The sequence below is a fragment of the Verruconis gallopava genome (assembly GCF_000836295.1).
Source record: "Verruconis gallopava strain CBS 43764 unplaced genomic scaffold supercont1.2, whole genome shotgun sequence".
Lineage (NCBI taxonomy): Eukaryota > Fungi > Ascomycota > Dothideomycetes > Venturiales > Sympoventuriaceae > Verruconis > Verruconis gallopava.
The window spans coordinates 916,357-937,424 of NW_015622138.1; the positions used below are offsets into that span (position 1 = coordinate 916,357).

The 21,068-nt window shown below is 53.7% G+C and overlaps 7 protein-coding genes across 8 annotated transcripts; 2 read left to right on the forward strand and 5 right to left on the reverse strand.

Annotated features, from left to right (window-relative positions):
- Nucleotides 1-49: 49 nt before the first annotated feature.
- Nucleotides 50-1,711, reverse strand: PV09_00822. Of its 2 annotated transcripts, XM_016353619.1 has the most exons (4): nucleotides 1,388-1,711; nucleotides 1,103-1,326; nucleotides 578-1,039; nucleotides 50-511 (listed from the first exon to the last, which is right to left on the reverse strand). In XM_016353619.1, exons 2-4 carry the CDS (start codon nucleotides 1,210-1,212, stop codon nucleotides 136-138), a joined length of 948 nt encoding a protein of 315 aa, XP_016218772.1. In that variant the 5' UTR covers nucleotides 1,213-1,326; nucleotides 1,388-1,711; the 3' UTR covers nucleotides 50-135. The 2 variants fall into 2 exon arrangements, with proteins under 2 accessions (XP_016218772.1, XP_016218771.1); XM_016353618.1 differs by having other exon boundaries at nucleotides 1,103-1,711.
- A 138-nt stretch (nucleotides 1,712-1,849) lies between these two features.
- PV09_00823 (uncharacterized protein) lies at nucleotides 1,850-6,138 on the forward strand. The gene is made up of 4 exons (XM_016353620.1): nucleotides 1,850-2,000; nucleotides 2,050-2,143; nucleotides 2,192-5,837; nucleotides 5,903-6,138. The coding sequence occupies exons 1-4, from the start codon at nucleotides 1,970-1,972 to the stop codon at nucleotides 5,921-5,923; spliced, it is 3,792 nt and encodes a 1,263-aa protein (XP_016218773.1). The 5' UTR covers nucleotides 1,850-1,969; the 3' UTR covers nucleotides 5,924-6,138.
- PV09_00824 (uncharacterized protein) lies at nucleotides 6,042-7,359 on the reverse strand. Its single transcript, XM_016353621.1, has 2 exons — nucleotides 6,635-7,359; nucleotides 6,042-6,498 (listed from the first exon to the last, which is right to left on the reverse strand). The coding sequence occupies exons 1-2, from the start codon at nucleotides 6,858-6,860 to the stop codon at nucleotides 6,335-6,337; spliced, it is 390 nt and encodes a 129-aa protein (XP_016218774.1). The 5' UTR covers nucleotides 6,861-7,359; the 3' UTR covers nucleotides 6,042-6,334.
- A 955-nt stretch (nucleotides 7,360-8,314) lies between these two features.
- PV09_00825 (uncharacterized protein) lies at nucleotides 8,315-9,935 on the reverse strand. Its single transcript, XM_016353622.1, has one exon. It carries the CDS (start codon nucleotides 9,631-9,633, stop codon nucleotides 8,569-8,571), a length of 1,065 nt encoding a protein of 354 aa, XP_016218775.1. The 5' UTR covers nucleotides 9,634-9,935; the 3' UTR covers nucleotides 8,315-8,568.
- A 2,343-nt stretch (nucleotides 9,936-12,278) lies between these two features.
- On the reverse strand, nucleotides 12,279-15,125 carry PV09_00826 (uncharacterized protein). Its single transcript, XM_016353623.1, has 3 exons — nucleotides 14,625-15,125; nucleotides 14,465-14,550; nucleotides 12,279-14,407 (listed from the first exon to the last, which is right to left on the reverse strand). The coding sequence occupies exons 1-3, from the start codon at nucleotides 14,800-14,802 to the stop codon at nucleotides 12,866-12,868; spliced, it is 1,806 nt and encodes a 601-aa protein (XP_016218776.1). The 5' UTR covers nucleotides 14,803-15,125; the 3' UTR covers nucleotides 12,279-12,865.
- Nucleotides 15,126-15,657: 532 nt separating this feature from the next.
- On the forward strand, nucleotides 15,658-19,479 carry PV09_00827 (uncharacterized protein). The gene is made up of 2 exons (XM_016353624.1): nucleotides 15,658-18,017; nucleotides 18,077-19,479. Exons 1-2 carry the CDS (start codon nucleotides 15,933-15,935, stop codon nucleotides 18,983-18,985), a joined length of 2,994 nt encoding a protein of 997 aa, XP_016218777.1. The 5' UTR covers nucleotides 15,658-15,932; the 3' UTR covers nucleotides 18,986-19,479.
- PV09_00828 (uncharacterized protein) lies at nucleotides 19,412-20,744 on the reverse strand. Its single transcript, XM_016353625.1, has 3 exons — nucleotides 20,392-20,744; nucleotides 20,006-20,322; nucleotides 19,412-19,909 (listed from the first exon to the last, which is right to left on the reverse strand). Exons 1-3 carry the CDS (start codon nucleotides 20,447-20,449, stop codon nucleotides 19,841-19,843), a joined length of 444 nt encoding a protein of 147 aa, XP_016218778.1. The 5' UTR covers nucleotides 20,450-20,744; the 3' UTR covers nucleotides 19,412-19,840.
- Between the last annotated feature and the right edge of the window lie 324 nt (nucleotides 20,745-21,068).

Here is a 21,068-nt window from a genome sequence, read left to right on the forward strand (position 1 = left end):
AAAAAAAAAAAAAAAAAAAAAAAAAAAAAAAAAAAAAAAAAAAACGAAGTGGTCTCCAATTTGGACGTCGCATTCAGATCTTCACCTGTACATGTGAATATGTATATACTTTATAGTATCATTGCTTTCCCAGCGTCAATGCTTGCCACTCAGTGCCTGGCAGATCACGTCAACAGCATCCTCCGCAGTTTTGCCTCGTTGTCGATTGGTGACATGCTCTTTACCCAAGTCCGTCCCCCTGCTAACGAATTCGTACACTCCAGCAATCTGCTTGAAGATATCCGTCGAAGGCTTAACATTGCCCCAGCCTCCCTCCTCACTGAAGGTCTGATTGATCTGGACCATTTCCTCGACCCAGCGTCCGGCTTTGGGTGGCATACTTGAAAGCGACCTCTTCGATGCTTCGAGTCTGTTGGCTCCACCAGGTGAATTCGAGATCTCCTTTTCAAGATGCTCGAGCACGCCAAGGCGAGACGCTGTGGAGAATGCTTGGATGGCCAGCGCGGTGTATCTTGCAGGTTTTAGGATTAGCTTGACGGGACTTAAAACAAGCGTTCGACATTAGGCGCAGTCTTACCCTTTCGTAAGGGAGGCAAAGCAGCATTTTAGGCCACTCGCTGTGCCTATCTCGTCGCCTACAACTTTGGTGTTCAACACCTTTGCGAGTATTGCACCCTCTGAGGGGGCCTCTGCAAGTTTGTAAGGTCCCGATAGAACAATCGAGGGACACGACCACCCTGATTCGGAGATGCATGGTGGTCCCCCGATGATTCCACCGTCTATCACACGCACGTCCAGGGAAGTGAAGACCTTTGAAATGGACTTCGCCGTAGAAGGTGATACAGCGTTGAGTTCGAGGTACACTAACGGTGAGCGCATGCGGTTGACTGTACACGCTTTCGCGATACGTTCTGCCGTTGCGAGAGCCTCAGAAGGAGGGACTATGGACATCACATAGTCGCAGGATTCGATAAAAGCCTCATCGCTGGAGAAATCGCATCTAACACCTGCCGCTGCAGCACGGCTCATTGTAGCCTCACTGCCAGCCAAAACTTTAGCATGTGACTTGGGAAACCAAGGGATATGTGATTCAAATACAAACCTGCGACCCTCGAGCTTGCTGAGCACGTGAAAACCTTCCGCCCGTAGTAATTGGGCGATGGCTGCTCCCATCTCTCCGAGACTGATAATGCCAACGTTTGCTTTAGCCATGACCTCCACACTCGCCACTGCTTGCTGATAGAGATATGTTGATTTGCAAATACAGGCTGTTACGTCGAGATGATTTCTAAGACCAAGCAAAAGCTTATCCCGACAACTTGGTCTCTGCTTTTATGAGCTTCAGGGCCGAATATGAGGGTATGGAACTTGAGGAGACTACGCATACTGCAAGCTTGTACGGAAAGCGGAGGTGAATCACAATTACGGTGCCGATACCGGGTAATAGACGCTTGTATGGCCCAGATCACTCCTATGATAATCACGTAAGTACAAAATATGCAACTACACAGGCCTGTAATCCCAAGAGAAGCATCTATGCTGGCGAGGTGTTGGAGTCGCAAGAGTGTACGAGAGGCAGTTTTGGCACATTACCAGGGCAGACCACGCGAAATAAACTTTGATAAATGCATTTACGAATTGACTCTCTCGCAAAAGAAGGGACTAGTCTCGACTTGCGGATATCAGCAATTGTAGATAAGCTTCCGGGAATGCACATAAGCTGTAGTGGACTACAATCTGTGAAAGATCAGAAAGAAGATGAACTCGGGTGGGGTCGCTGCACGTGCCCGACGCGTTCACCGCGACGGCGTTGGGAGTTTGCGGGCAAGTTGATTTACACAATGCACCACTTCTAAAACGCATCGCGCCTTTCGTGCTTAGCGAGATAGGCGTTGGGCATCTTTGCCTGTCGAATGACCGTCTTGTAATATTTTCAAAATCATAGACGCGCTGTTGCGCACACGCGACAATGGGAAAGCTTATTCGACTTGAGCTCTCCAGTATGCGCCCGACGGGTCTGTCACAGATACGCTGGCTGACAACAATCAGATTTCAAGTCCTATAAGGGACACCATGTCCTCTTGTTCGGTGACTCGTTCTTCACTTCCATCATAGGGCCGAATGGCTCCGGCAAGTCTAACTCGTAGGTTCTGTCATTGTCGTTTCACGAGGCTCGGCTAATCGCGCGCAGGATGGACGCGATATCATTCGTTCTCGGCATAAAATCGTCTTACTTGCGTTCTTCCAATGTTAAAGATCTCGTATACCGCGGGCGCGTCCTGAAAACCTCAAAAATTAACGCCGACGGCGACGCAGTCGACGGTCCGGAAGCGATCGGTCAAGCCAATGGCGAGGCCGGGTCCGATGATGAGACGCCGACGCAGCGCAGCTCGCAACGGAATGATCCCACCACGGCATGGGTTATGGCCGTTTACGAAGACGACGCAGGAGACGAGCACACGTGGAAGCGATCTATCACAAGCAGCGGACAAACCGAATACCGCCTGAACAATCGTCTCGTAACTGCGAAACAGTATACCGACGCTCTTGAGGCGGAGAACATTCTAGTAAAGGCACGCAACTTCCTAGTTTTTCAGGGTGACGTCGAGTCTATTGCTTCCCGCTCGCCGCGCGAACTCACGCAACTGGTTGAACAGATATCGGGCAGTTTAGAATTTAAGGCCGAGTATGAGCGGCTGAAGGAAGAGATGATCAAGGCTGATGACGAGCACGCATTCAAACTTCAGCAGAGGCGTGCTATGAATACCGAGATTAAACAATATCAAGAACAGAAGCGAGAAGCAGAGGCGTACGAACGGAAACTCACTGAGCGCGATGCAGCCATTGTCAATCATGTCTTGTGGAGGCTCTTCCGCTTCCAGAAAGCCATCGAGCAATCCAGTGAAGAGATCCAAAAACACCAGGAAGAACTGAAGGAGTTCCGACGTGCTCAGCAAAAGTACGAAGAGAAGCTCGAGGAGGCCAAGCGCGAACAAGCCATAGCGGCCAAAGAAGTTTCGAAGATCGAAAGAGCCATCAAGAAGAAGGAGAAGGAGGTGGAGGAGAAAGAAAACAGTTTAATCCCCAAGGACACACAACTTGCTCAGTCAAACCAGCGGATATCTGAGCAGGAAGAGCGTCTAAGGACAATAGCCAAGGATCGTGATAAGTACAAAGCAGATGTCGAAAAATACGAGAAAGATCTTGCTATGATCAAAAAGGCTCAAGCACGCTGGGAGCAGGAATGGAACCGGGTTCAGCAGCAACAAGGACGGGCGTTAACTGCTAATGATCTGGCCGAGTACAACAACCTTCGACGCGAAGTCAGCAAGGCTACGGCCACGCAGCAGATAGAGGTGGACAATCTTACACGCAAATTGAAGACGGACGAGGAAACGGCGAGCAACCTCAAGATGCAGATTGAGAAACACGAATCCAAGCTCAGGGAGATTGAAGAACTCTACAGCCAGCTTAAGGAAAGACACGCTACGAAGAGCGCACAGCTAAAATCAACTAAAGCAGAGATTGATAAGAAGAAAACGGAATACAACACGTTGCAATCTGATAGGGTACGTAATGAGCAACGTCGTCGTGAGAAGATCGAGCAGTTCGAGGAGATCGCTCGCAGGTTGGATGAAGCTCGAGGCCATCAGCAAGCGTCACGCAAAGAACAGGCAGCAAGGGAATTGGTCCGTGAGCTTAAATCTCTGTTTCCAGGCGTGAAGGGCCGTCTTCATGAACTGTGCCGACCAAAGCAGAAGAAATACGAGACCGCCATGGGCGTCGTGCTTGGCCGACATTTTGATTCTATTGTGACAGACACTGAGCAGACCGCGAATGACTGCATTGCTCACTTCAAGAGCAAGCGAGCCGGCTGGATGGCCTTTATCCCGCTGGATACCATCCAGGTCAAGGCGGTTAACGCAAGTTTGAGGGGCATGCACAAAGGCATGCGCCTTGCCATTGACACGATTGAGTTTGATAGCGCCTATGAACGAGCAGTTCTTTACGCATGCGGAAATTCGATGGTCTGCGATTCAATGGAAGTTGCCAAGTATCTTTGTTTCGAGCGCAAAGTTCAAGCTACTGCTGTCACTCTTGATGGCACTAAGATTCATAAGGGTGGTCTGATGACCGGCGGTCAAGGTCGTCAAGACAAGCAAGCTAAGTGGGATGACGCTGCGACTGCTGGTCTGACTCGTACTTTCGAAAAATTGGAAGCTGAAATCAGAGGCCTCGATCCCTCCAACGACCGGAGACGTGCCCATGAAGAGGAGACTCTGCAGAGTGAACTGCATGGATTAGAGATGCGTTACAGTGAGCTCTCAGAAGAGGTCAAGGCCCTGGAGCGGAACCTCAAAGACAAGAAAAAGGAGATTGACTTTGAGAAGGCGCAGCTCAAAGATCTCCAACCTAAGTATAAACAACAAGCTCAGGCTGTCGACAACTTGCGCCAGCAGCTTGAAAACTATCAGAAGTTCATCAGTGATGTTGAGGACCGTGTTTTTGCCTCGTTCTGCCAACGTCTCGGTTACAGCGACATTCGCGCGTACGAAAAGCAACAGGGATCGCTCCAGCAGGAGGCATTGATTGAGAAGCAAAAGTTTGCCACGCAAATTCATGGCATCGGAAACAGGCTGGTTTTCGAGAAGACGCGTCTGCAGAAGTCCGAGGATAGAATCAAGGCTCTTCAAGACTCCATCAAGCGCGACAAGGAGACTGTGAAGGGTCTCGAGGCGGAAAAGAGAGGGATACAAGATGAACTTGATACCCTACGAGCTGAGCTCGACCTGCTGGCAGAGCAATTGGCTGAGCTTCAGGGCAAGGCTGAGGAGCAAGCAAGCAAAGTTGATGAGATCCGCCGTGAGTTCGAAAAGCGTAACAAAAGCGTTGCAGAGAGACAGCGGCGGCTTAGCGAGCTCGAAGCCGAAATTGCCAAGAATCGCGCTGAGCATTACTCACTTCTACGACAATGCAGAATTGAAGAGATCAAGATTCCGTTGACAGATAATTCGAGGCCGCTTTCAGAGCTCCCGCTTGTGACTGGGGATGCAGATGGCGATGCCATGGATGTGGATGTGGACACGACTCTCACGGTCAATGCAGCTGATGATTTTGGCATTGAGGTCGACTACGATAAGCTTGACGCGGAGCTCCGAGCGGACAGCTCCGAGAAGATGGAAGAAGCACTGAAAGAAAAGATTAAGAACATCGAGCACGAGCTCGAGAAGATGGCACCGAACATGCATGTTGCCGAACGGTTGGCGAGCACTGAACTCCGCCTCAAGGAGGCCGATAGGGAGAGACTGGCGGCGCAGCGCCGCGCAAACCAAGCAAAAGAAGACTTCGAACATGTCCGTTCGCAGCGCAAGCAGCTTTTCGAGAAGGCGTTCAATCACATCAAGGAACAAATCTCGACTACGTACAAGGAGCTCACCAAGAGCCAGCAGACACCACTTGGTGGACAGGCGTACCTGGATGTTGAAAATGAAGACGAGCCTTACTTGGAAGGTGTCAAATACCACGCCATGCCCCCCTTGAAGCGGTTCCGAGACATGGAGCACCTGTCTGGCGGTGAAAAGACGATGGCGGCGCTGGCATTGCTGTTCGCTGTGCACAGCTATCAGCCCAGTCCGTTCTTTGTGCTGGACGAGGTTGATGCGGCGCTGGACAATGCCAACGTGGCCAAACTCCTGGCGTACATTCAGCGGCACAAGGGGCCTGGCATGCAGTTCATCGTCATCAGTTTGAAGGCTGGTCTGTTTGAAGGGAGCGAGACCTTGGTCGGCGTCATGAGAGACCAAGGCATCAATTCGAGCAAAACACTGACACTCGACGTGAGTAGCCCCTCCTTTTTTTTTTTTTTTTTGCAAATATCCGCAGCGTACTGACATTGCCGCAGCTTCGGAACTATCAGCCGTAAATGTGACGGCTGGGGTCGAGATAACTATGCTTTTCGTGTGATGGCGTGCAGCAAAATGGGAAAGGCTATATGACGGTTTTTGAGGTGAAATGCATGATGCGCATTCAAGGAGGTATTAGGCCTTTTGCGAATTCCGGGCGTACGATTATCAGACAGGGCTAAATGAAGAGACAGCCACCTTTTTTTTTATTGCAATGTGTGCGCCGGACAAAGTGAATTTTAATTTTAACGTTACACACAACGCTTTGCGCATTTGCTGCTGGGTGACACGCCCCAAAACGTGCCTGACAAGGCGCATTCATTTCGCTCGATGCCATGCGTTCTCCCGTGTCCTTCCACGTTTGTCCCCTTATCACACACGCAAAAAAAAAGAAAAAAAAAAATTAAACAGAGAGAAAGAATGGCATGAACTCATAGCTTAGCCTTGGTCTGCACCAAACCCAGGACGGGCTGCAACTTGGTCGCCTTCATGATGTCACCGCGGACCTTGAGCTTGCCGGACATGAACAGCGACTGGGGGTTACCAGTGCCGCTGAGGAGCTTGCCGAAGTCTTCGTCGCTCAGCAACAGGATGACTAGAAACCGAAAAGACGGGCGCGAGTCAGCACGTAGGACTGCGAGGCGCAGACAAGGGGATTTCGTTTTCTTTTCTTTTCTTTTTTTTTCAATCTGGGAAGAGGGAAGGGGGAACGACACAAGAAAGAAACTCACCGTCGGCCTTCTCGCCTGCAGGCGCCTCGCCGGTTCCGACGTTGCCCGTCTTCTTCAGGTCGACATGCCAGCTTGCCGTCTTGCCCTCCTTGTTCTTGAGCGTGAAGCCGAAGATGGTGCCGGCGGTCTTGATTGCTTGGGCCTTCTCCTTCGGGTTGTCGTTGATGGCGGCCTGGATGGCGTCGAAGGCGGCGGACGAGGCGAAAGCTGGATCGGCGAGCCCCATTGTCGATGTACGCGTGTGGGGGTGTGGGTGGGTAGGTGGGTGAGTGTCTGAGGCTCTTGTTTATGGATTAGGAAATTGGAGCGAGGTTAAGCGTGTCTGCGAGGGATGACGAGACGTGTGGTCGCTCGCGCGGTCTACTGGCAGGTCCTGGGCTGTGGGTATGGTGGGTGAGCAGGATGTGGAGAGAGCTGGAGATGGGATGATGGGACTGGGAGGGAGAGGGAGAGAGAGCGGTCAAGAAATAGGGGAGGCACGAGGACGGCTGTGATGTTTATACGGCCGTCGGTTCGTGCTTCGACGCAGATGATGAAGAGTCTGGGGTCCGCGAAATGGGATTTCCCTCGTGATGGAAGCTTTGCGCGGTAGTGTGGATGCCAGGCGCAGGCTGCACCAGGGTTTGCATGTGAAAGGCCGGGCGGCGTCGAGGAGGCGGCGGGCGAGGGAGACGAACGTCCAGTTGCGGTGAACGATCTGCCATCCACGCCTGCTGGGGGGTCCCGCAAGCGCAAGAAACGCCGCTGGCGCCCCCCCAGAGGCCGGCCCGAAGCCTGCGGGCGCTTGCTGGCCCAGGACTGGCGCACGCCCGCGATGCGGCCGCCCTCGAGCGCAGACTCGACCGTCGACGATGACGGCCTGGAGATGGGCCAGCGCCGTCACTCCACAAGCACCCGTCCGAACATTCTGTCGTGGCCGTTGCGTGGCGCGGACGAGAGCAATGCGCACCGTCTCGGCGCTTGTGGTCGCAAGCGACGCTGTCGAGACGACACGACGGCCATGGCGTCATGGAGAAATTTCCGCGTCCCAAATGGGGTGTGTGCCGAGGTTGAGGCCTGTCCCATGCGTTCTGGTCGCTCCTCGCGACGTTTCTGAAGATCTTTCGGATCTTCAAGACTCCTCGCTGCAACGCCGTTCTGCAGACCATCCTTGCTTGCCCGTGGCAGCAGCGTCTTCGCCGCTCCAACGCGCCATCAGGTGCCTCGACGCCATGTTGGCTGGGCCGCGCGATCCCAAGCGCTTCTGCTTGCTCTCCGCAACGCTTTGCTACGTTTCCGCTTGGAATAACGCGCCTGGGGAAAAGGGGAATTCGTAGTTGCGAACAACGCGCGTGGACGCCGAGACCACTCCTGAAGTTGCTCAACCGGTCGCCGGAGATCATGCTCAAGGATCTCCGCCCTCAGAGCGCAACTTCGCCGTCGGCAATTTCTCTACTTTCAATCACCGACGACCAAAGGGGTCCAGCCTTGCTCACGTGGATCAACGCATGGATGCGCCATCTAGGTCATCTTTATGGGTAGAAGTAAAAAATAAAAATAAATAAATAAAAAACAAAAAATAAAAAATAAAAAAAAAGTCCCCAAGATCGCTTCAGTTGTTGCAATGTTGACTACGAGGTGGATAGACAATGAAAAAAAAAAAAGTGGCGCACTTGTAGTAGCACTGGCGAACGGACGGCACGGAAAAGAAAAGTTTTTTTAATTTATTAACAGGAAAAAAAGAAGAAAACGCCCGTTTTCAAATGCTTTTGTAAGCCTCTATCCCATATATGCGTATTGCTGCCGCTATGTTATGCAAATTATACATCAAAGGATTGTCGTATCAACCCCCAAAAAAAAACATTACAAGTGGTTATTTAAGGAGTGTCGTCAAGGTCCGTCATGAACAAGTGTCTTTCGTCAAAGGAGTGTGCTCGGTGATCCGTCTTAGCTCTCTACCACGCCTTGGTGGCCGACGTTGGCTTGTGCCAGCTCATTCCGCCTGTGCCCGTCGCTGACTTGCTGCTGCTGCTGCTAGACGCGCCCGTGCTCATCGGGGGCTTGACTGACGTCGACGAGGCCGGCGGGACCGGCTTGGAGCTTGGAGGAGGCGCTGGCTTGGAGCTCGGGGTCGGGTAGCTGGTATGCGTGTACGTGACGCACGTCGTCTGGCCGTTCTCCCAGGTGATCGTCTTGGTCTCAACGTGGCACTCGTTGCAGACTGGAGGTGGCGTCGGCTTGACCGGCTGAGCGGTGACGGTGACGGTTTCGGTGACGGTGACGGCAGGTGGGCACACCGGCGGCGACACTGGGGGAGGCACAACGGTAGGCTGTGGGTGGCCAGAGGTAAACGTCTCGGTCACGGTCGTCAGCCAGGTCGTTGGAATGTAGCTGTGCGTCAGCCAGGTGCTGTAATACGTCGTGCCGGATGAGGTGGCAACCGGCGTGCTGCACGGAACAAACTTGGTGATGGTAGAGGTCAACGTGGTGGGATACACAGTTGTGAGCGTCTTGGTCTCGGTTTCAATCTGCGTCTCAGTGGTTGGCTTGGGCGGAGGTGGTGGTGGCGGAGCGACGGAGGTAGGCCAATAGTGGCTGCAGCCTCCGACGCACGAGGTGACGGTAAGCGTGCTGGTCGTGTACGTAGTAACGATTTCCCACGTGGAGCCGTGCTTTTTCGTTGTCGTGATGGGACAGACTGTGGTCGTCGTATACGACGTGATCGTCTCAGTGCTCTTGGAGATTGGCCATGAGCTTGTCACGGATGCGCTCGAGCTCTTGGTCACACTCGAGTGTGGTGGCCAGCTTTGAGACGCGGACTTCGACGGCGTCGACGACGACGAGCTGGACGGTGCCCACGAGGAGCTGGACGGTGCCCACGAGGAGCTGGACGGCGCCCATGAGGAGCTGGACGAAGCCGAAGAAGTTTGGTTGCCGTAGTGGTTGCCGTAGTGGCCGCCAGCTGCTGCAGAGCCGGCAAGCAACGCGGCAAGCAAAGTAAAGTAGGATGGCATGGTCATTTAACGATTAAGGCGTGCAGGTTCTCAGTGCTAGAGGCGATACGCGTTTGAAGATTATAGAAAACGGGTGACTGGAGAGCTTGTCTGGAGTCAAGCGAAGGTATAGTCTTGTAGCGAAGGTACTGCCGATTGAGCGAAGGATGCGGCGTGATTCGACTCGTATATATATATATCTCCCAAGAGCGAGAGGAAGGTGCTAGAGTTGATCAATGATGTCGATGGCGATGGAGACGTGTTTCCACGGCGATGATTACGAATACTTATAACCGCGCTCTGGGTGTGGGCTGGCATCATCGTCATCATCTTAATCATCACAGTTCGTATAATCAATAAAGGCATAGCCATAATTAGACCCGCAACAATACGGTCGAGGCAAAAAATGTGACTGTGACATCTGCCCACCGCCAAGCTCCTACAAGGGCCGGTATGGCAACAGAGCCATGTGTTAAACCTCATGGGGACGATCCAGCATGTTGCACGCGGACGCCGGCCGCAACGGGCACAACGGTCCAGCTAGGCATTTCCAGGACAGTGCTCGCGCGTGAGGGTAGTGGGCAGATGATGCAACATCTTCTTTTGGCGTGGTGGAGGGCACGGTGTATGGCCCGAGATGGACGTCTTTGACAGCTCGTGGCTGTGGTCTAGAGAGACAAGGGAACCAAAAAAAAAAGAGACAGATCGCCGCAAGGTACTTCCATTTCGCGACAAGCGCGTGTGGCTAGAAGGCGCGATCGGCCAATGGGCGGACGGCTGGCCCACGTTTTCCAACCACGCCTGTGCTAAATTAAGCATCCTTCCGATCTTCCGTGGCCTCCCTCTCGACGTCACACTCTTCCCATTCTTCAGACAAAAAAAAATACACTCGCACAGCCCTCTCCACTCAGGCTTCAGCAGACCGCTTTTCGTCTCGTTCAGCTCCGAGATCTGATCTTCTGGATTTGCAACCCTCGAAATCCGCCTTCTTCGGCGCCGTAAGCTGCTTCGTTCCTGCGTCCGTAACGTGGCAACATCTACCCGCGGCTGGCCTCGCTCAGGTTCGTCGGTCGCCTTGGCTGTTTACCGTACGTTCGAATGGAACCATCAGATGGATTGTGGTTCTACCGTTCTATCGATTCTCTCGTATCTTGCTACGTAGCGTTGCTCTTCCCCGCCAGCATTGCCAAACTTGAACGCTCGCGTGCCCTAGTGAGGTTGTGATCGCAGCTCTGCAGGTGCCATTTCCTCACGACTTCGGAACCCTGGGATGGTGCTCTTTGGCTGATCTGTATGCTCGGAAACATGGGTCATCGAGTTCTCGAATTCCATAGAAGAAGAAAAAAAAAACTCGCATTTCCACTCAACCCCCTTCTTAGCACTCTCACTGTCGATCATGCTCGTGCACGCCTCCGTTCAGCAAAAAGACTTAGAAATGCCTTTTTCGTATTTCCCGCTGGAAGGCTCGCCCGAGATGTCCCCGGCGTCAATGGAGCGAGGGACGACACAGTTGCTAAATAGAGCGGGTGCTTGCAGGGGCTTTTGGTCCACCGTATTTGCGGAGACGTATCTGCGCACATTATACAACGAACTCAGTTCTGGTGTGTTTATAGGTGGATGAATCATCATCCACATCATCATCACACACACCCCCCTCTGTGCAGTATAATATTGCACTGCTGCAAACCTAGCGCCTGCTTTGGATCAATGTGCTGCACCCTGCATCGTCTGCATCTGAAAGTCATCATGCCCTTAACAAACTCGATCCAAGATGCCAAGTATTGAATCCCCACACGCTCCAGCGCGATTCCATGCTCTGTCTCTCCGGTTCCCTTGGAAACGAGAGTACCGTAGTAGCCTAGTGATGCACAAGTATGAGAAATGACTTTTTATTTTCCGCCTCGTTCGCACCAGGAGAGCTATAAATATAGCTGCCGCGGGTTTGCTTGCTCAGTATCCACCTCGTGACGTCGATGTCTTCGTTAGCGGCAGCGGCATGCCCAACGTTTGTTCCGCCCACCGATGAGCGGGAACGCATGGAGCCTGTAGATGCTATGATGTTGGGTCAATCATACGTGAGGTCGGTACGCAATCCTTTAAGTTGCCTGGCGATACAATCGACAAAGGTGCCGTGACCGCCTTTTCTGGCTTGCAACGAGCAAGTAGATCCTGTCGGCCCATCCCAGTATGCAAACGACCAGCCAGACCGACCTCTCCAGAACCTTAGTAGTCAGGGTGGAACGATGATGCCCTGCTGTGCGTGCGAGGATCGCAGCTTGCGCGCCCGTGACCATGTAACGCGGACCCACATACAGACAGACATGAGTTGCTATTCTTACGCTCTCGCCATGTGCTCTGCAACAATTACGAGCGACGTTGATGCCAAGACCTTCAATACAGTTCGCATGCATGTCTGCGTCGGTTGCCGGAGACCGTACAAGCGAACAGCTTGCTCGCAAAATGCAGACTGCGATCCACCGTTTCCAATCCTACTCGGCGGATATGCGGAGGTATGGCCACGGGTTCGAGCTTTTTGAAGCCGGATAGACCCGGGGGAGGGGGAGGGGAGCAGAGGGAAGGTGTTGAAGGCCAAATCCTCCTGGACTGCGTGGCCAATCTTGTCTGCACGCCTCACTACGAGTCGAGGTCGTTCTCGGAGCTTCGGCAAGGCTTTGTTGACAAGAGATTGCAACGTTTCTCAACCCCCGTACGAGAGTTCTTTGTGACTTTGAGGAACTTAGTGGTAATGTATCTTATAGTGCTGTGCTAGGTCTACACGCATGATGAACCCTCTGCGTGGAATCCAAGCTTTTGCTATGTTCGTTGTCCATACTCAAGCCTAATCATACTCAAGCCAATCTACGCTGGACCGCCTAGCATACAAACAAGAGGATCCATTCCAAAGCGTTCACCCATCAAAATGATATAGAGCACGCCAAAACACTAAACGAAGGGATATCAGCGAAGAAAACGAGAGAAGAAAAACAGCAACTGGACCTCCCACCCAAATTCACAGTCCTGTATCCCGTCATAATAGACCCGGAAAGAGGTACTTCCATACATTATGAGATCTTGCGTTCTGTGAAAGAAGCAAATCTCGTTTCGCTTTTCTGTATGCTGTCTAGCACGTCTATACATCCCGCCCCAGATATTTGTGAGCGAAAGCGCAGGGCCAGGAAGAACGCCTAACAATGAGGGCCAACGCGCGGCACAACATGAGGTGAAGCAAAAACAAGACCCAAAAGCAGGCGTGCATGATCTAGGCGTGGGCAGTGGAGGCTACAGGAGTAGCTTCCCCAGTCGTCTCGTCAATAGGCGCAAGCTTCGGCGAGCTCGGCGCAGGCGTATTCGTTGCAGAGTGGAATTCATCCTCGTTGTCCTTGCGTTCTGTCGTCGTTGTCTTCACCTCAGCGAGGTCGACAGAGGTCATCGAGTCGTGCGAGCGGGTGCGCTCCGTAGACGGACGATGTGGGGACGTCTCGTCCTGGGAGCTGTCCGACCGAGGGTTGGAAGAGCCGATGATAAGACCTTTACCCCGTTCGCGGACAGGATTTCGCGGTGGGAGGGCCGGAGCGTTGGGCTTCTTCACCGAGACGAGGCGAGCGCGGTTGATGAACTGCGGTGTGGCTGCAGTCTGAACGGTTTGGACAACGACAGGCTCTTCCTCTTCCTCGTCTTCGGCGTTTTCATGCTTGTCGAGAGACTTTTCGTGCCCCGTTGCATCTCCAGTCGCCGCTTCCGCGACTTTTGGTACGGCATGCGCCCCATTCGTCGCGGGTTGGTCCACCGGCAACGTCGTCGTACTCGCGTTGACAGAGGCATCAATTGATGGTATGTCTTCTGCAATGTCCGCCATCTTCTTTATTCCGGCGCTGCTGAGGCTCTTCGGGCTCGAGAGTGGGGTGTCATTCTCAAAGTCAGTCTGCACTGCCATGTCCACCATAGAAGACGGGGGCCGAGACGGTGCAGTTGTCGTTGCCACGGTGGCTACACTCGTTCTCCAGCTACTCCGCCTGCTCGTGCTTCTGCCGTCCATGCTGTTGCGGTTGAACGTCTGGAATACCGGGCTGGACGGGCTCGGGTTGAAGGTGAAGGCTTCGTGAGATGCGCGCTTGTTCGTGCCAGCCTCCTTCAATTGTAATCCTTCCTTCTCCAACGCCAAAACGCCATACGGATCGGGGTCCATCTTGTCAGGTATGCCAAAAATGTGCCCGTCGTTGTCGATCTCGAAGTCGCTCGGTGGGGGCTCGGTAGGCAGCGTGTCCCATGAGACGTCGTCGCCCTGTGCAGCTCGAATTGTCCGTAAAAGCGTGTTCACTGAAGCAGGAGGCTTCTCGACTTTTCCCGTCAGAATCTCCATGACACCAATCTCACGACCGTAGAAATCCTTGTTGGCGTCCGTCCGCTCGATAAGGACGGTGCCATCTATCTGCACACCTGCGTAGAAACCCCTTGACTTTAAATACGTGAAGATGGGAGCCCGCCGCTTGTGCACCTCTGACTCCAGCACGCCACCCACTCCAACCGGTCCGGCGACAGCGCTCATTTCGCCCCCCACAGTTGCTCTCAGTTTCGAAAAGCCCTGCAGCGCCTCTTCTGTGTTTATGACCATGACGCAGTCGTAAATGTCCACGCCGACAAGAAAACCCAATCCGGCCGTGTGCAACATGAGGCCAGACGGCGGCGACCAGCTGCCATCCGGGAGCTTAGCGACCAATATGCCAGCTCCTCCCGCGCCTGAGAACCACAGGCCGGTCCGCATTACGGTGAATATGGCAAGGCCCTTTGCATTCTTGATCACCTACAGCACATCCGTCAGAACCATGCAAGGAAAGGCTGTGGCTTGGCAATTGCTCACCTCTGAGGGGATTTTCTTTATCACCTTCTGCTTCTGCTTGATGCCCGCTGGAGTGTCCTTGATCTCTTCTTCGTAAAAGCCATCCTCTATTCACACGCGCGCCTGGTTAGCACATGTCGCACCAACGTGAGGGGGACAGTGTCGCCGTGACACGACGTACTGCAGAAGCTGCGCAATATACGGGCAGCCTTGTCACTCTCTTTGTCCAAGGTCGTGGGCCAGAACGCTTCCGCGCCCACCTTGTTGGACAGTCTGTTCACCGGGGCGCCGAGTTTGTCCACCCATCCATAGACCTTGTCGAAGCCCGCCTTGCCGCTAGATTTGGCTCTCGACCACATGGCAGGCGGGTGGAGTCGCAACGCATACGGCAAAAGCAGCTGTTGTGGAGATGCAAGAGTAAACTTCCTGTGGCTGAACGGCTACAGCAGGCGGGGGCGGGACGGAACAGAAACAACGACGTTTGTTTGGCGGGAAGACGGCCAATGGGCGGGCAACAGAACAACGCAGGCGGAGACTCTCGAAACAAGTTCAAGCGGAAGACGGGAAAGGCGTCAAGTTTCGTTTTGTATAACAGAGAGACATGGATGGCGTCCGGTCGAACCGCAGCAGGCCGGCGCAAAGGGCGGACGCTCGGATGTGTCAGCGCTGTCGTCACCTGCGTTGGGGCCAGCGCACGACAAGGACGCAAGAGAAAAAAAACGACTAGAGCGCTGGTGGGTGGCTTTCGCTACCGCGCGCCGACTTTGACTTCCCATCATTTACAAATGTGTCACGGGAGGAAGCGGACGGGAAGAGAAAGTCTTCGCGGCGAACGCAAAACGGGTCCCAGTCTCGCGCGTGGCAAGGCTCCGGGACTTTGCACCTGGACGAACGAGGCTCGAAGTGGTAATACAGCGCGTAGTCATGGAGACTTGTGCCGGAGAGGCTTTAGCACAAGGTTTCCTGCTGGTGACAGGCCGCCATCTGCGCCCGAGTAACGATGCCACCGCTACCATTGGCTCGTCCGCGCTCGACAATCTTCGCTCCCGGACGATCCACGTACCTGGACTGGAAGTGTTTGGAGGTTTGATGCCTGACGCCCCCAGGCCACCAAGGCAGAGCGCGGAGGGAGAGGGCTTGGTGCCTGAGGCGCACAAACACGTCCGCGAGCGTGCTGAGCTCCAGTCGAAGAAACTCTTCTTGCTGGCAGAGCGCCATCACAGCACACGAAGGAGCCGGTGCTGCGGCGGTTGTCCATCGACGCCCGCGCAGACGACCACGGTTTTATGTTCGCCAATCGCACTGCCAGTCTGCCTGTTTTGTAGTGGAAGCTTGCACATTGCGATCACAATTGCCCGAATGTGCATCAGCCCGTAGCCACTGCAGATTATCCCGTCTTCCTCAGAGCTCGTGTAGCTCCACCCACTCGCACCCTACGACGCAAACACGCCCGGCCAACCACCAAGACACACAATTCCAAGCCGCCGTCATGTTCGCGGTTCCGTCGGATCCGCCCTCGACGCCAGACCGGCGGTCGTTTCGAAGTATCCCTTCGACGACGCCGGCTGGTCCACCGCCGTCTGCGACACGCCCGTTCCCTTCCTTCACGCCAAAGGGCCCTCCTCCGCCTTCTTCGGCCTTCGGAAGCTCTCAGTTCGGCACTGGACGCTCAAGACAGCTATTTCCAGGCCGCAACGAGTCTGGAGCAATCGATCGGGGGCGACGGCCGCTGCCCAGCAGTCCTCCAGAGCGCATAGTTATCGATGACGACGCAAATTCAGATGACGGACTCGCGCCTGCACTTACGGCTCCGGAAGAGGACTCGATGATGGTCGACGATAGCATTGCGCAGATCAGCCCTGGTTTTGGCTTCATGAGGTCGCTCAACGCAAGCTCGCGTTTCGATTCACCGCGTGGTAACAAGAGGACAAGGGCTGGCGAGGTGCTTCGACAAGCACCTGATATGCCTCGACGCATCGAGGGCCTCGATATCCAAGGTTATGCCAAAGGCATTGCCGGCTCGGCAGGTCCCCTAAGCCTTAATGAGCCCGACGACATGATTGTCGGAACAGAGCTCCAGACCGAGCCACTGCTCAGCGTCATGAGGTCTCGAGCGGGTTCGGAGGAGTCGTCAGAAATGGCAGGAGAATTGCTAAAGCTATGGCATCACTACGGCGCTCTGACCAGGGAGGAGGTCGAAAGTGAAAATGTCGGTCCATCTGACAGTAACCAGGGCCTTCCAAAAGCAGTCATGCTTGCAAGTTTGTTGGGGCTGCTTTACATACCGCAGACTGACGCCGGAGAACGAAAGCCCGTACCCAAAGCCCTGCTTGACTGGCTTGACGAGAACCATGATCCTAGTGCGGCTACAATCAGCGACGTGCTAGCGCAGCAGCGGCGAGGCTACTATGCCTCGCCCAACTTCTGGGACGCTGTCTATCTCGCGATGAATCGCGGGCGCTTCGGTATTGTGATTCGATTGCTTGAAGGCGCACGCTTCGAAGATAACTCCGAACAGCAATTCACCGACCAGCAGGCTGACGGTATAAGAGAGGTCATCTCCAAAGCTGTTGATACGCTGAAGAAATGCCCTGCCCTCTCAGCGCAGAATTGGGACGTTAAGGACCAAGACTGGGTTCTTTTCCGACACCAGGTCAAAGCGGCAAGCGACGAATTGCGTAACTATGCAGAGCAGGAGAGCAGCGGATCTGTTAGCTTGTGGGGCTCGCACCTTGGACGTAGCGACAATTTGAGCATGAGCCAGCGCAGCCGAAAGATTGACAGCAATGTGCCGTTTGAGATCTATGAGCCGCTGCAGGACATGTACAACCAGCTTTCGGGCGATCCAGCCGACATTCTCAAATCATGTTTCGACTGGCTGGAGGCAGCAGTCGCCCTCACTGTGTGGTGGGACGGTAACGAGGTTGGCCTTGGCAGGGGCAGTCTGGCCGCAAGTCGACACTCGTTGTCGAAGCACAAACACACGCGCGAGGTGGACCTGAATCCATTGCAAGCATACCGCACGCAGATTGCCACATCCCTGGCATTAGCACTGGAAGAGGAGGACGTACGAGAGGGGTTAGATGTCGCAAACGACTTGCACCTGGGATTGGCCTGTGTCATGCTCGGCGAAGTTGAGCTAGCGATCGAACTCTGCAAAAATTGGTCCATATCGATCGCAAGCGCACTCACCGAGCTGGCGACGGCGGGACACTGGCTATTTGACGCCGACACGAGAGGCACCATCGAGAATTTTGACAAGAGCGATCTTATGGTTCTAAGCTATGGACAGCCGACGCAGAGAAGCAGCATGAAGGATCGCATTCTGCAGCAATATGCAGTCATTCTGGCGGACCAGAAGAAGACATTCGTGTCATCGACTTTGGGTGTCGAGATGCAGGGCTGGGAATTGGCGATGAGAGTGCTAAGTCGCCTCGACGACATTGACAAAGCGGAGAGCAAGGTCACTGAACTGCTCGACAGCATGCAATTCACCAGTAGCGAGCAAGTCGATGGCGTTCTCATTCTATGCAGTGAGCTTGGCTTCGGCCAACACGCCATGAACATTTCTGAGGTACGTTGGCTTTCCGCCTAGGGGTGCATTGGTGGAGCAAATTCTGACGCAGATCATAGAAATATGCCGACATGCTCTCTGACTCGACCCATAACTACGGCGATGCCATCATGTATTACCTGCGTGCCCACAAGTTTAGCAAAGCGAAGAAAGTGATTGATGTGCTCATCACAAGCTCGCTCGTCCAATCGGCAGCGTACCCACCAAAATCGAAGCTGGATTCTCGGATGAAGGAATTCATTGAATCTCCAAAGGAGACACTTAATGGTCTGGCTTCAATAGACCTGGAGGCGGCGCAACGCCTGGCAACCTGGCTGAGCGGTTACGCAACGCTCCGAGGTTTCTACGATCTACGCGATGAGAAAGTTGAGGAAGATGTGAGCGATGCGGCACGGAGAGGCAAGGCAGCTGCGGCCCTTCTGACTGTCATCTCGAGTGCCAACGATCCAATCCGTGGCGGCTTGTTTGATCCGAGCACTGAGGTTGTAGTGCCGGTGAACAGTCTTCTCGTGCTCCTTGGAGAAGCCCTACCGCTGTTGAGGGGCCCGACCTCAGCATTCACCCTGCCTCAACTATTCACTCTGCTCAAGGCCGTGGAAGACCTTCAAACGATTGGCCCGCGTATCTATGCGTCTTGCGAGGCTCTATACCAGACCACTCTCGACAATGCTTTTGGCTCGGATGTGCCTTCTCCGCGAGCGATGCTACGGAAGGAGACTAGCGGCATGACGGCTAGCAGCCAGTTCAGCTTGGTCGGCAGCTCAATGCTCAACTCGCAAGAGACCGGGATGACGATCAGTGGAGAAGACAGCGCTGTTCTGATCAAGTCAAGCGACGTTAAACGAGGATGGGACTGGCGAAAGGGCCTCAAGAGGAACCTGAAAGGCGAGGATGTTCTCAGGATATTGCGGTTGCAGCTCGCTGAGAAGGTTGCTGACGCGTGGGCGGACGGCGAACAGTCATGCTGAAGAGGACGACAAAGGACACAATCATTGTCAAAACGTAACAATCTGTAGATACCCAGTACATCCAATGCCCGAGACAAAGCTTTTTTTTGGCTGCGCTTAACTTCCCCCAAACACGGGAATACGTGATGGTCAGAAAGAAGTCTTCTAGAACACTTTTTCTACCCGGCATCTTGGATTCTTTTATCTTGGGCCGTTCCCGAATTTTCGTCAAGGATCCTCGCCACACGTTGTGTTAGGCAAGCCAGAAGGATTTAGAGTTGTGATGGCTCATCACACACGCGCATGGGGTGGTGCCGCAGGCTTAGTGCGAAAGGGACGCGGCAACAGTTGCGCAATCTGCCGTTGGATTCAAGCCCCAACCGATCGAATTTGCGGATCGTCAACGGACGTCAAACGAGATCTAAGATGTGGGGGGAAATAAAGCCGTCTCAAAAATAAAAGATTAGAATTGTCGCGCTCAATTTCGACTTGATATATGTGTATGTATATACCGCCATTAGGTCGCTAGTGATACAATGCTATGATGCTTGTTAATGTCTCGTGCTGTGCCGTTGGCTGTGTTTTGTTGGCAGGTCGGGGCGTGCCTGGTGGTATCTTTGTGGACCCCAAGAGAGAGCGAGAGAAAAAGAAAGAAAAAAAACGCCAAACGCTATGCAGAATAGAAACAGTGAACGTAGGTAGTAGCCCCCCTATTCCATGCTATCCATCCAATGAATCCCTTTCCATCCCTTGGAGAGGACCGGTTAAGTGAGGGGTTGGAGCATTACAATCGGTACTGACGCAGGCACAAAAGATCCTTTGGAAATGGGAAAGAAAAAAAAAGCCAAGATCCCGTGTGGGTGCCTCGTTCGGGAATCAGGCCTCAGCCTTCGCGAGGTTTCGTTTCTCGCGCTTGGGGAGCGCCCAAGGCTTCTCGCAGACGATCTGGAGGACGTGTGTCAATTTGAGACGTTGTCGTTGGCGGCACGAATAAAGGCAGGAAGGGGGAAAATATATAAAGTATAAGAAAAAAAGACGCACCTCGCCCTCGCTGTAGCCCCAGAAGTAGATGGCCATGCCGATCAGGTAGTAGAGGCAGGCGTTTGTGCTCTGATACATGAGCACGCTCGTGAAGGCGAGCAGCGGGAGGACCAGCAGGCGGAACTCAATGCTTTGGTGCAACCAGGTGCCGGCGAACTGCTTGACGGGCCATTCCCACGCCAGCGCGAGCAGGCCGAAGCAGAGATTTACGATTTGCAGAACCGGGATCGGTTTGACGATGGGGTCGAAGTTCGTGGTGAGGAAGTCCCAGAAGATCTTTGGCCAGAAGAAGCCCTCCAGCGAGGCGGCCACTTGATCTGCAAAGTTTTGATCATGTTAGAGCCCGTCGTGTACCGGTTTGTTCATGCTGGGACCGGAAAACGTACATGCCGCTGCTGTCAGAACGATCAGTCTGGCAAGGTGGTTCTTGATGAGCTTCCCCATTTGCAAACGGTAGGGTTGCGGAAAAGCGGTGCTGTGATAAACGCCTATGGCATCGAAGGATTGCCAATAGCCAGTGGTGCAACAGATGAGTTCAATAGTTGAAGGCGTGAAGGAACAGTTGATCTCTTCAAGAGACGAAGCGGCGGTGAACGAGTGGGTTTAACTAGGTATCCGGCACAAGACGGTGGGACAACCTCGCCTTCTATGAAGAAGGGAAACGACGGAGGAAAAAAATCAGGTAAATTAGATGCTCACGCTGTCCGCGCCGACGTAGACTCCACATTTGCACATCAATTCGTAGCGAGGCAGAACGGCAGCGCTCGGCCTGGAGCCATGCCGCTCATCGCATCTCTGTACGTCGTCCACTCGCGGACGGTCATGCGTACATCCGCTGTCTGGTTTGCATAATCGAAGCTCAGCCAACAGGGTTTTGCCGTCCAAAATGGCGGACGTGCATTTCCACACTAACCCGCTCGTTGGCGCTTCGGGAACAAATCAAGATCGCACAGCACGCAATCGAGTTTTGACGGCCGGGGCTGGTTAACTTTAGTGCCCACGAGCTTGGACGAGGATTTGGAGGCTAATTAGGTACTATTTCAGGTACCGCCCAGAATAAAAT